The sequence below is a fragment of the Thunnus thynnus genome, chromosome 14 (assembly GCF_963924715.1).
Source record: "Thunnus thynnus chromosome 14, fThuThy2.1, whole genome shotgun sequence".
In the NCBI taxonomy this organism is placed as follows: Eukaryota; Metazoa; Chordata; class Actinopteri; order Scombriformes; family Scombridae; genus Thunnus; species Thunnus thynnus.
The window spans coordinates 24,556,095-24,570,308 of NC_089530.1; the positions used below are offsets into that span (position 1 = coordinate 24,556,095).

At 37.4% G+C, this 14,214-nt stretch overlaps 1 protein-coding gene across 1 annotated transcript in view; it reads left to right on the forward strand.

Annotated features, from left to right (window-relative positions):
• The window catches only part of LOC137197331 (uncharacterized), a 70,724-nt gene that overhangs the window by 37,476 nt on the left and 19,034 nt on the right, over window positions 1–14,214 (forward strand). Inside the window, exon 2 of the mRNA XM_067610675.1 lies at window positions 10,159–10,263. Within this exon, the coding sequence (XP_067466776.1) occupies window positions 10,159–10,263 (105 nt within the window). The remainder of the gene's footprint in view (window positions 1–10,158; window positions 10,264–14,214) is intronic.

Genomic DNA, 14,214 nt, shown 5'->3' on the forward strand with positions numbered 1-14,214 from the left:
GGCTGAAACTGTTTCTCTACCCTTCAGAGATCTTGTCCCACTGGGCCGACATGTACTCTTACGTTGTGCATGTCAGATCCATATGCTGCACTCACGCCATGTTGACAGGATGGGAAGAACATGATGGGAGCCTTCATATATCATTCCAAGATGGCGGTTCCCATTGCTTGATTGCTTGTACTGTTGCTTGAGCTTGAGCTTGAGGTTTCACTATTGACTTAGACGCCTAAATGTCTAGAAATCTGAGAAAACATCATCTGTTAATGTCGTCCACATGATGTGCCTGTAAACCTCCAGCGAGAGGACTCTGTGCTCAGGCTTTGTGTTTTTGTAGACTGGACTGAAGTAGCTATTTTGCCCAGTTACATATGTTTTAGTGGGCCATTAACAAGGTAAACCAGATATAAACAAACTGTGTAAGTTTGTCCATTGTGTAGTCCGTCAGCTCTCACATCACATCATATATATATAGATATTTATATATGAAGTTACCAGGATGTGCAGATAAGTCAGTTTAAAAAGTGCATAAATGCATAAAATCTTACAGAATTTTATACATTATATGGCAAACACAGGATCTTGCATCCTTCAACCCCACATATATACTGAACAGGTTACTTTAGGTTGAACTTCCAGCTTCAAATACATATGATGTGATTTAGTTTTGTCTTTTAAGCTCTAAAGGATGCTGTTGCCAAAATGTCAGGTTAAGGAAAAGTCAGCGCCGCATAACTATCAAAGAGCTCCTGCTTCTTCTTTGCAATGTACACACACACACACACACACACACACACATATAGCTATTGAATATATATTGAATTTTATTTACATTGCCAGTGATGGTGACACTACTGTAGTTCTTCCTCTTGTGCCAAGTGAGACATACAAGTTTCTATCAAATCCGAAATTCTCCTTATCTCCTACTTGTGCTGTTATTCCAACTAGAAAGCTGATGTAAGTAGTTTTTCTCACTCGGCTGCTTTTCCTTAAAGTCTGTAGAATATGATGAGAACAAGGTATTAAAGGCAAACTTGGCTGTTTGGCAGAAATACTTTCAGCAGTCAGACAAGGTTTCTGCTACTTGTCAGATATACAAATAATAATTATAAAAATCACTGTTTTATATGATAATATATAATATAAAACAACCAAATAATGGCTACCTTTAGTATGGATGGGAAAAAGCAGGTGAAACAGTGAATTGTCCCATATTAGCTCTGCTATGTGGCTACTATTAGCAAGTACAGTAGGACACATGTACTGTAGTATATGTGGCGTACTGTGATTTGCAAGTCAAAAGACGTCTCTGTGTTTTGGTGAAGACTGGATTAAACTAACAATGTTTAAACATTCAGGTCACATAATTTAGATTATATTTCAATGTGTAGTTAGAAGCTGCTTTACAGTGATAAATGGTTGTTGAAATACTGTGGATTTATTCAACCTTTGCAATCAAATTTGACTTTTTAACCTTGACGCCTGCAAATCATCCAAGTTAATGCTCGGTCAGCTCACAGAAACAGTTATTTAAAGCCAATAAAAGCTCTCTTACTTCTATCTATATTGCATTTTCTTTCAGTTCACCTTTTAGGAACATTTCAACCCCCCCCCCCCCCGCTGTCACAGACACTCCTTTAGAGCTGCTGTCAGCATCAGAATCCAACAACAAAAACAGTCCAGAGTCCAGAGAAAGCTTCACTGCAGCACAGACGCATGCAGTCAGCTCGGCCTTTATAGTCCCAGCTAGTGCAGCCTCTGCCGCTCTTTTTGCTGCAGTCCCTCAGTGCAGAACTCGAGCTCTACCAGTGTGATTCGACTCTGACAACACGCTCAAAAAAAAATGTGAAGTAATCCATAAGGTCCCCTGCGTGTACAAACTGGGAAGTTGTTTTGGCTAACCGAAAATGCAGCAACTCCAACAGCTGAGTGAGCAGCAATACGCTCCCGAGAGACAAACACATGAAAAGCGGCCAAACTCGCCCCCTTGTAGTTTCTTTCACCATCAGCTGACGTGAAAAAAAAAAAATACATCAGAGGATAGTGGAGGTAAACTCAGCTAAACTATAGTGATACAGAGAACGTGAGAATTTCATGCTAGACTGATGAATAAATGCAGAAATAAAGTCGTTTGGTTTTCTTTTGCTGTGGTTGTTCACACGGATGTGATTTAGTTGGTCTTGTTAGTAATGACCTAATGACCTTTTTTTTTTTAACTATCTCAAGAATTGTAGCTTATTTTCAGCTATAATTAATGGGAAAATAGTTTGAATGCATCTCTAATGAATCACATACTTGAAATAATACATCTGGGATCCTTTTTACATGTTTGGTCATCAAGGTAACCGTGGATACAGACACTCAAATACTAGGTTTATACTGTGGAGTCTATAGTAGAGCTGCAACAATTAGCCAATTAATTGAGTAGTTCAACTATTTTTGTATTTTTTTAAGCAAAAATGCCAAATATTTGCCGCTTTTAGCTTCTCAGATGTGATGATTTAGTGCTTTTTGTCATCAAACATGACGGTAATCTGGTTTTCTTTGGGTTTTGGACAGTTGGTCAAACAAAACAAGACATATGACACCTTTGACCTTTGACTGGGAAATTATAACAGGCATTCCTCATTATTTTCTAACATTACCAAGACAAAGCGCAATTAATCGATTACTATGGAAAATAAGCGGCAGATTAATCGATAATGAAAGTGATGGTTAGTTGCAGCGTCAGTCTATAGGAACAAGATCAAGATGCCACAAAAAAAACTGGAAGTGCATTTCCTTTCTAAAATATATTCTAAAATGAATTAATTACCAAACATTTTCCTGTACATTAGTGATGCAGTTGCTCCGTTACTTTCTTCCTTTGTAAATCTTCTTGCCTCCCTTTTTTTTTAAAAAAACACAACAACTGTTCAACTGTAAGCAGAAAAGGGGGCCCTCCTATGATCTTGACCCACATCCAATTTCTAATAAATGAACAAGAAGCAACTTATTCGCCCAATTAACAGACCCTGCAAAGTGCTCATCAATTCAACCCCCACACAGAAAATGAAGGGAGTGATTTTTACATCTACTGTAAGCAAAGAAAGCTACTGTACTGTTTGTTACACCGTCGAGTCTGTGAGAGTTTCTCAACATCACAGTTGGTTTGTTGCTTTGTTTGCTGCTAATATGGAAGCCTGGATGTCTTCACAACGAATTAATAAACTCCTGTTTGCCTCTAGAAGACCAGAACAGCCCACTAATATAATATAATATAATATAATATAATATAATATAATATAATATAATATAATATAATATAATATAATATAATATAATATAATATAATATAATATAATATAATGTATAATGTAGGCTGAGTGCTGCATTTGGTCAACTACTTGTTTTCTTTTCCTTTCAATTAGATGAATGCACTCGTTCTGATTGTATGGGGGGTGTTGGCCACCAAACACACACACACACACACACACACACACACACACACACACACACACACACACTCTCCCTCTCATTTCATTTCACTTCGTTTCCCTTTTAATTTAAACCTTTATTGTCCCAGAAGGTTTTTTTTTTTTTTTGTTTGTTTCTCGACAGGATTTATGATGAAAAACATACAATAATAAAACTGAATAAACCGCACAATAAAGCACACTGCGGCGTGACATATACAGACCAAAAAAAAACAATAGCTCCATATAGTCCTATAAAATGTTGATTATCAATGGAAAATATGACGCCCTTGCACAGATTGAAAGCAGCATCATCTTGTCTGCAAATTAAGCAGTTAAAGTGCAGTGGGGATAAAGTAATCCCTTATTCTTTTACTCTTGAATTTTTTGGCACTCTGAGATGTTACCCAGAGGGCTCGCACACCGCCCTCGGTGGGGCTGACCGGGACAAAGCAGGAGCGGCATCAGCTTTCCTCGCCATATGTTTCTCAGGGTTGAGTCAGTTGTTTTTTCCCCACGCTGCACGCTTGTAACCTTCCTGGCTACTTTTCACCGAGCTCACTAATCTGTTCTTATTGCTAAAGGCTGCGGAGCCAAGCAACGATTCAAAAGGTTCAAAAAGTATTTAATGAAACTCCAGTGAAACGACGTTTAATTTGATAATTTCCTGCAGAAGACACAAACTGCTGTTGCATCTTCCTACAGATTTGTTGTGTTTTTTTTTCCTCAGATATTTTGCCCACCAATTCAATTTTCTCGCCTTTTATCACAGTAGGTTCTCAAAGCGGGTTGAGACCTTGTCCTTAGTTTTTAAAGCAACTGATGAATCCGCCTCATCGCAGGGGCTCCAAACGATCAACATAAAGGCTGTTTCTACTGCAAAAATATTTTAAAAAATGACCTAACTTGACCCCCCCAAAAAAACTTGATAAAAATGTCTATCTACATACTGGCTGTGGTTAGTCATTAGTGTTAAGAAACTACAAGCTTGGAGAAAGAACATAACCCTGAGGGAGGCAGAGGAGAAGAGATCTGTCAGTAAGAGAGTCATTTACAGGAGCTGCTCTGCGAGCAAGCGAGGCTGGAAAGAAAGCTGCAGAGAGAAAGAGAGAGAGAGAGAGAGAGAGATTCACTTCACACGTCTTCACACTTCAGACTTATCAAGCCAGTTAGAAGACATCGAAAATCAAATTAGTTACAGCCGACAGCTTTGTTTCAGCAAAAGTAATACATTTCGAGATATTGACTCGAGCGAGGCATCCTAAGATGTAGATTATTTGATGCTTTTTTTTTTTCCTCCCTCCCTTTTTTTTTTGTCTTCTTCCTCAAGTAAAAAAGTCAAAATGCATCTAATTGGGTGTTAACAGTCAGCGCCCGACTCTGCAGCTCCGAGCAGGTTTTAGCCTCTTTTGGTTCGCTGTTTTGGTTTCCCGCTTGAACAAAGACTGCAGCAGCCGTTTCCAGTAAACAAAAAATCAGACAAGCCAGAGCGCTCACGCTAACTGTCTAGCATCAAACGACAGACACGACATAAACAAGCCACTGGTGAGGAAAGTGGAACATCGAGCTTCTAAAGAGTCAGATGTTTGTTTGGTTTGTTGTTTTTTTTTGTTTTTTTTTAGATGAGATCAAACCAGAACTCAAAGGAGAGTGAATAATTAAATTAATCAGAAACATAATTTGGGGTTCTCATGTTGCTGTGTGTCAGCTGGATGTGTAACTGTTTCCTAACACATTAGCATTTTATAAGCCGATGGTATGTCAGAGATGTGTCTCTGTGAAAATTTGTTATGGATTTCTTCTACCAAAACAGCCAAAAAAATGATTTCATAAAAGCTCCGAGAAACGTGCGAGCTTTGTTACAATTAAACCAGATTGAAGCGTTTCAATAGACAGCTTACCTTCTTCTAGTCTAGCGAGGCTAAAAAGGGTTTGTTTTGATCAAAAACAACAGATGAGATGAATCGTTCTCTTCTTACTGAGACATCTTTCTGATTTTCAAGCTAAAAATATATGAAAGCTGATCTAATGACATCGTCAAAGAGGAAACACGTGCGTTTCTCTTATGTTTCTATATTCATAGGAAGAAAAGGTGGCACTCCGTCATAAGAGAACAGTAAATGAATGGCCTCATGTGTTTATTCAAAGTCAACAGGCTGATAAATCTGCTGACATGTTTTGGCATAAAGCTTCTTCAGAGCATCAACTCATGATATTGATACCTTTATTCTGGAGAGTAGAGACACTTCTTCTATGGTTTAATGTGTAACAGAGCTGCTGCTGACCTATATGTTCTCCATTAATTGGTTAATTGTCTTCAAATGTCTTTTGTTTTGTCCGCTGAACTGTCTAAAAACCCAAAGATATTCAGTTTATTATCATGTAATATCACATTTGAGAAGCTGGAAACATTCAGCATTTTGCTGAAAAAAAAACTAAAACGTTTATTCGACTGTCAAAATAGTTGCCGATCAATTTTCTATTGATCAGCTAATTGATTCATGAACTAAATGTTGCCCCTAGTACTTGACATGTATGTGTGTATATATATGTATACATGTGGTATGTCTGTTATTGTGTTTGTGATGTAAGTTATGTTATATCTTTGTGAGTACTGTTGATGTATTTTATGTTTGTGTAAAAAATCGTTGCAGCTCCAGCAGCACAAATGTCACAAAATTGTGAAAAATGCTCATCACAGCTTCCCTGAGCCATCTCCAGATTACTCACTCTGTCCAACCAACAATCCAAAGCCCAAAGATTTTCATTTGATGACAATAAAAAAATGGAGAAAAGCAGGAAATACTCAAATTTCAGAAGATGCAACCGGTGAATGATTGCGTTTATACTAAATAAATCTGTTATTGTTGATTACATACAAAATACATGTTTTTTTTTTTTTTTTGCCAGAATCATCCATAATATAATCTAACGTCAAGGTTCAGGAGTTTGAGAAAGAAAAAAAATCAAAAGTCTCATGAATAGTTTGTTAATGTGTTTGAACAGGTTGATCTGCTTCAGTTGCCTCTCAGCATATTTTTCAGGCTAAAATCTTGTTTTAAAAAACTGAGCTTGCAAGATATAGTCTGTTTTTTTTTTGTTTTTTTTTGCCTGACCACTATTCATCTGAGAGTTTATCCTGTGGGTTTTGAAAAATTCATTCCCACTATGGGTTGGGCTATTTCCTTAACTCTTCAACAAAACTCTCCCTCAGCTGCAGTGCAAAAAAAAACAAAAAACAAAACAAAAAGCCATAAAACTATGAGATGTTCACATGGCAACAAGACAATACATCCTTTATTTGGTTGCGACACAGTGTACCAAAAACTTCTAAACTGTAATGTGTTTTAATTTGACTTTACTGAGGAGCAATTTCCAAGCTATCCAGCAAGCCATGTTTAATGGACATCCAAACCCATCTTCAGCGGGCTAATGCAACCCAACGACATCTTTAATGACATAATGCAAACCAATGCCGTCTTTGATTAAATAATGCAAATGTAATGTTTCGTTCTGTAATAGAATAATGTAGCATAAATTCGTTACTTAATGGAATTACGGTAGCTGCAGCGATCACTTGTCTGATGAGCTAATGCTGACTGAAGGAGGAGGAGATCCCTGGTGGTAATGGCAGAGGATGGCGACTGTTCGAGGGGGGGGGGGGATTAAACAAGGTTGTCTGTGTTTCCCCTTCTGTTTTTGTCACTGTCTTTCTGTTTGTCTCCATCTGTCCTCTGTCACATTTTCAGTCTCAGTCTGGCTCGCTGGCTGTTTGTCTTTTCTTGTCTTTCTGGTCCCCTTCCTCTCCCATCCACCCTCCCCAGGAAGCTTTTCCACTGCGGTTTTTTTTTTTTTTAGAGACAAAAAAGTTGGAAATTTCCAACTTATACAAACTGTGACACACACGCAGAGACACTCACACAGCATCCAGACCTCCACTGAAGGTCGTGTCACAGATTGAATGTTCCCTACTTTTAAAGATAAATCAATCTTCCATTAATGGAGATGGTGTGTGTGTGTGTGTGTGTGTGTGTGTGTGTGTGTGTCTGTCTCTCTCTCTATCTGTGTGTGTGTGTGTGTGTAGAGGCCTAAAAGTTCTGTGAAAATCTGTGAATATCTGTGTGAGCTTAAGACCCACTGCTGTATTAAAAGCTATGGATGTATGTGGGTTTTGCAGATATATATGTGTGTGTGTGTGTGTGTGTGTGTGTGTGTGTGTGTGTGTGTGTGCGCTCACTCAGACACTCAGATTGCTGATCAATAGCTGTGATTGAAGGGCCCATTAGCCATCGGAAGCAATAGAGACAGCATCACTCCACATGACAAACTCTATGAGCATGCACACACACAAATATACACACACACACACACACACACACACACACACACACACACACACTCTCCATATGACAGGTAACGAATGAAAAGCTCCAGTATGATGAATATATGTTCCCCATAAACACATAAACACATTTTATGACCTGCGCCGGCTCCGGCCACACACATTTTGTTTTTTTTATGACGAACAGAGTCATAGTTTATAAATATGCAAACGTAACATGAAAGGTACAGTGCGGTATGTTCCCAGTTTTCTCTCATGGGTGATATGTAGCAAAAAATTAACACTGCTGTCATGTGGAAAAGTAATATCAGTGATGAGAGAAGTGTTCAGCTCCCTTACTGAAGTAAAAATAGAAAAACAGCAGCGTAAACATGCATTTATACATAAGCAAGGCTGCAACTAATGATTATTTTCCATTGTCGAGTCATTCTTTTGTTAGAAATAGTGAAGAATACATGTTATAATTTTCCATAATCAAAGGAGACGTCTTGTTTTGTTTGATCAACAGTCCAAAACCTCTAAAAATCATCATGTTTGACAAAGAAAGCATCAAATCATCACATTTGAGAAACTGAAACCTGCAAATATTTGGTATTTCTGCTTGAAAAAATGACTAAAATGATTATTCCATTATCAAAAAAGCAGCCGATTAATTTTCTGTTGGCCGAGTGATCGATTAATAATCATTGCAACTCTGTACATTATAAGTATCATCAGGAAAACGTACTTAAAATATCAAAAATAAAAGTAATAATTATGCAAAATAGTCAGTTTCAGAGAGTTAAATTGTGGAGCCCCAAAAAATTGATAATGTGCACGAGATAATAATCTTTTCTCTTGAACTTCAGGATAAAACACTTATTATTTGGAGGATTTCTGTGGCTCTTCTGTTAGTTTTATTGCAGGACGATTTACATCTTAATCCTTCTAAAAGTGCATTTAAACCGTGTGACAATGATTGTGTAAGTTTATTGTTTATGTCACACTGTGTGAGACGACTGTAATAAAACCTTGGTCTCAATCTGTGTCAGATTATCAGTGTGAAGCTGTCAGACTGACTGTGTGATGAGTTGTAGCGCTACGACGTAAAGCAGAAGTGCGTCATCCACCTGCAGCTCTGATGTCATCTTGTTTTTGTGTGCGCCACGGACTTATTAAGGAGATCAAATGTGTTTTTTTTCCCCCTCTGAACTTTATTCCATAACCGCATTTACGCAAATGTCACGCCGCCCAGTTGACTCAGTGTTGTTACTTGTCATATTCTGATTGGTTTCTCTGTCGTCGTGGGTTGTAGCAGCAGTCACATTGTCAGGATTTTGCCTCAGGCTTTCTTTTGGTCGCCGAAGCTCCACATCGGTCGTCGGTGGACGTCTCACAGTGAAATCTAGGACACCGTTTCTTTCACGACTGTCAGCTTTCATCTCAGACGTCCCCAAAAAAAAACCTTTTACTAGTAGATGGTGCCTAAACGTAAAACCCAGCATACATACTGTAGCTTTACATAACTCCAACCTCCATATATCTAATCTTTAATCTGTAGTAATGCATCATATTTCACAGGTTAATCACATATTTTGTGTGTAAAATGTAAAGTAAAATCTAGCAACAGCTGTTAAATAAATGTATTCAAGCACAAAGTGGAATATTTGGAATATAATGTTCAAGTACCTGAAAGTTGTACTTCAGTACAGTAGTAGTTGAGTAAATGTATTTAATTACTTGCTTCCACTTCAAAACGTTGACAGAGACTTATACAGAGATAAAAAATCTGTTTGTTTCTGTTTGTTTCTAAAGAGACGTTTTGGCAAGAAATACAGATTTAGTCAAAGAGAACGAAGCTTCGGCTGAATATAATTGACTGAGACAGCTGTCAATCAAACCGTCGGCACTCAAAATCCTCAGAGCTCACTGTTCTTGGTTTTATTTGAAACAAAAATATGAGAACATTTGCGAAAGAAACAGAATTGGCGAAGCAACTTCCCTCGTTGTTTTCTTTCTTTTCAACTTAATTAGGTGAGTTCTGGAGCCTAATCAATAGTTTCTCACAATAACTCTTCACTTTCTATTACCTGAGGACTGCTGGATACTATGCTGATCAGTTCCTTTATGCAGCAGAAAGACTTTTGGATGCTTATCAACATAAGATCAGGGTTAAAACAAATCAAATCTGGGTATTTTTTCCCATTAAAACTCATTATAATATGAAAAGGAAGACTTATATATCGTGTTACTGGTGCGATGACTCACCACAAAGACACACAATACAAGAAATGAGACGACTTAATGAGACTTTAACTTCTTTTTCTTTCTTCCTTTCTATCTATCTGTCTCTCTCTCTCTGTCTCTCTCTCTCTCTGTGTGCAGGAGGAAGGAGACTCCAGTTTCTACTGCGAGCTGTGCGATAAGCAGTACGTGAGACATCAACAGTACGACAACCACATCAACTCCTACGACCACCACCACAAGCAGGTGAGTCAGAGCTCCTTAACGAGGCACCCAGAGGTCTGCTTTATCCTGCCACACACAACACCTTAAACCCTCCTGACCAAGGTCATGGATTTGTTCCACCTCAGAGCTCTCCCCCGCTCCGGTTTCTGTTTCACAACACAACACAACACACACTGTGGTCGACAAAATCACACAAACACATGAATTGTAGCACTTCTGCTGATTGATTTTTATCACTGATATGTTAACACCCACTCAGAAAAACAGATTTTTTATGAATACATTCATTAAACGGTTGAACCAGATTCTTCTAGACCATCATAATATGTTAGCGTGATCATCGTGGATACTGGATTAGGGCAATATTGGTTATTTTATCGGTTTCTCAATTGATTTTCCATTGATTTTCTGTAATGATATATCAATAACTTGACATACATAATGTCACATTTTGTCAATCCTATTTACATATATGAATTAAGGTAGACTAAATATTAGGAATATTGATTTATTGATTTTGGTTGTTAAGTTAAGGCAAACAAATTATGAAAGAAATAAAATAATAATAATGATTAATTAACAGACACAGTACATATGCACATCAAGCACAACATATATTCACCTACACATTCTGCAAACATATGTATACACTTATACATGATTTTATGTAAAACTGAAGACAATAATACACCAAAGTGTTTAAACAGCGTCAACTTAACGAACAAATGAAAGCATTGACAAAAATGGTGTCGGCCACCTTACCACACACAAAAGTTCCATTATTTGAAGCTACAGAATTCAGACGATAACTTAACAAGTAATTATACATATACATATAAACACGTGTTGATTCACAACTGTCACAAGAAGTGATTTATAATGTATGTAGACTGTGATGGGATATCAAACATATATAACGTATATTTGTGTATTACATTACTTTAAAACAATTATTAAGATTTCCTTATTGTACTACACATTTTTAGGTCCTCAAGATCGTTCCTGATGTTCGCTACGGTGGCCCTGAGGTGCAAAACACTTCAGAAATCACATTCAAGTCCTACTTTTAAAACGTGCGTTTAGGGTCCAAAGGGACATTTTGACATCGTGACATGTTGAAAGCATATTGACAATAACATCATATTAATACTCTTTGTTCAAATATCCCAGTATTTTTCAGTCTCTTCTTCCATCCTTGTAAACTCAGTTTAAAATTTGTATATTAACACTATTGAGAAGAAAGAAATTCTACCCAATCAAAACATTTTTGTGAAATGTTGTTGTTGTTTTGCATCTCAGGGCCACCGAAGATCCACTTTTATTGAAATGAGTGAAATTATTTAAACATAAATATTCTTTTAAGTTGACATTTGCTGCCTCTTTTTTTTACAAACATGTTTAACATATTTGATGGCAACACATTTTTACACACTTTAAAAGTTATTTGTGCAATACTATAATCAATCAGGTCATTGATTCAATCACCCAATACAGCCTCCAAATAACCACAAAATAAATCAACAACATAATAATTGTTGTGAAGGTTGTTGTATTAGACTGCAGCAGTGTTTTTATCCATATCAACTACTCCCATTATTATTTGAAGGAGAAGCTTTTTGTTAATGAAAAAAGAAAAAAAACATGATATAATCTATCTTGTACGATGTCTCGCTCGATGTTTTGTTATTATTTGCTGCAACAAAGCTGTAATTAATTTGTATATCTTATAACTGACTGAAGAAGTCTAATTGTATCAATTATGAGCGCTAATTGTTATGAGGATTAGAAAAAACCCAACTAGGGCATCTTCATTACAATGCTTTCAATAAAGCAAAAAAAAAACCAACCCCATTAATGATGACAGTTATCTAGGGCGTCATTCTAGGTTAAAATCAATAGTATATATGCCACTGATTACATAATAGCACTCAGTTTATCAATAATGCAAAGTGATAACTTAAAAAATGGAGTCGACTTGTCACTTTCCTGTGATATTTCTTCTTGTCTTGTCGTTTTCAGTCTAATGTAAAACCAGTTTGTTTTTCCATGTTGGGATATGGAGGAAGGCGACTGAGAACTTGCAGCTGTTTGGGTGTTTAGAAAATTATAGGCGCTGGGAGGAATGTATTTACTGCAATTATCATTTGTTCACTTGCGAGCGATGAAAGAGGCATAATATTTTTCACAGTTAGCTGTGTGTCAGAGTTATTAGGTTTACTTGAGGATGCGGAGCATTTAGGGTATATTGTTTAAGACTGTAACTCTTGAAGGAAACGCAGCTGCACACACACACACACACACACACACACACACACACACACACGCACTGTCACTAAGCTGCCCGTCTTTTAGTTCACGGTCAGTCATGCTCCCATCTTCTTTTGGAAATGAAGCCGTTCGCTGAGAGGCGACGTCACACGGCGCTTGATTCGCCGGCGTGACGGATGCAACGAGACAGACTGAGAAAAACAACCGTATGCAGTTTATCTGCTTAAAGAGGCTGTACGTTATTCTAATTGAATATATAGTTTATACAGTTAGAGCCACAAGTAGTAGAGAGGTGACAGGTAGAGTTTGCTCTGCTGACAGGAGACAATGAGTATGAGGTGAAAGTGCTGCTATATTAAAGGTTTACATCAATATGAGATGAACTGTGCCCTCCTATCTGACACTTTAACCACGTAGTGACAGTTTTATGTCAAATCTTATCTGTTTAAGTACAAACTGTCAGCCAATGTGGAAGCAACAACGTCTCTCTAGAAATACAAAGTCGGTCTTTTTTTCAGTCATTATGGTCTCGATCTCTAAATAAGTGTCCTGGTGGTCATTTTGATGTCTGCCATGTGAGTGTTGATTGACAGCTGTGATTGACAGCTGGCTCACCACCGAGTCGAACTATTGTCACAGTATTTCAGTAAGTTTTAATGTGACTTGATACCTGCCCTGTTAGCACAATTTAGCTAAAGTAGCTAACGTTAGCCCAAGTGTTTGTTTTGGTCTGAGGTAGCAGGACGTGTTTCCAGAGCGTGAAACTCCTTATTTAGAAGGTCCTGGCTCCAAACGGAAAACATGACGCCGACCAAAAGCTGCAACTCTGAGCTTCAAACCAGCTTCGATCCAAACCAATGAGTGATGTCACACCTCTCTATGTCCACATTGATATACAGTCTACAAGTGAAACACTGCTACGGTGTTTAATAACTGTGACTGGAGATACTCTTCATCCCCTCCTCTTGAGAAACTGACCCGGACCTCGTGTCCAAGACGTATATTAAGGCTAAGATGATCGTAAATTCCATCTTACACACCTTATTAGGCTTAAAAGGTGTTTCCCAAAAGCATCGTAACGGAAAACGCTCTTAGAAATTATCGTAGATTAATTAGTGACTCCTTGAGCATCGTAAGAAGCTCCAGAACTTGCAGGAAGAACCAAAAACTACATGTTTGATTGAAGTTTTCATTGTTTTTGTGCATTTTTTAAGTCTCTACTTTGTTCATGAACACTGATGTTCTTTGTTAAGTGGCATTTGATGATAATTGAATGAAACTAAACTAAACTAAATCAACAAATAAATTCAATAATTGATCTGCCAGTTTATATCATCCTCCTTTCCCTCTTCTCGTATAATATCTTCATCTCCTCTGGCAGAAATGTCACTTCCCCGTTGGTATATTTATAGCTTCCATATCTTCTCTTTTCCTTTTTCATTTGTATGTTTTTCTCACGCTTACATACAGCAGATCTTAAACAGAAATAATGACAGTATGACGCATGTTCATGAAACTGCTTCATTTCAGTTTTAATATGATCTTCAGCGTAACATCTGCCTCCAGCAATCAATCAAAGTTTACTTTCTTAAACCAACTTTCCACCCAGTAACATGAATCATAAAGACTGTTTACTGCACATTAAGCATCATTTTCATACTGAATACCGAGTATAAAACATTTATTTGTGTCTTTTATAACATT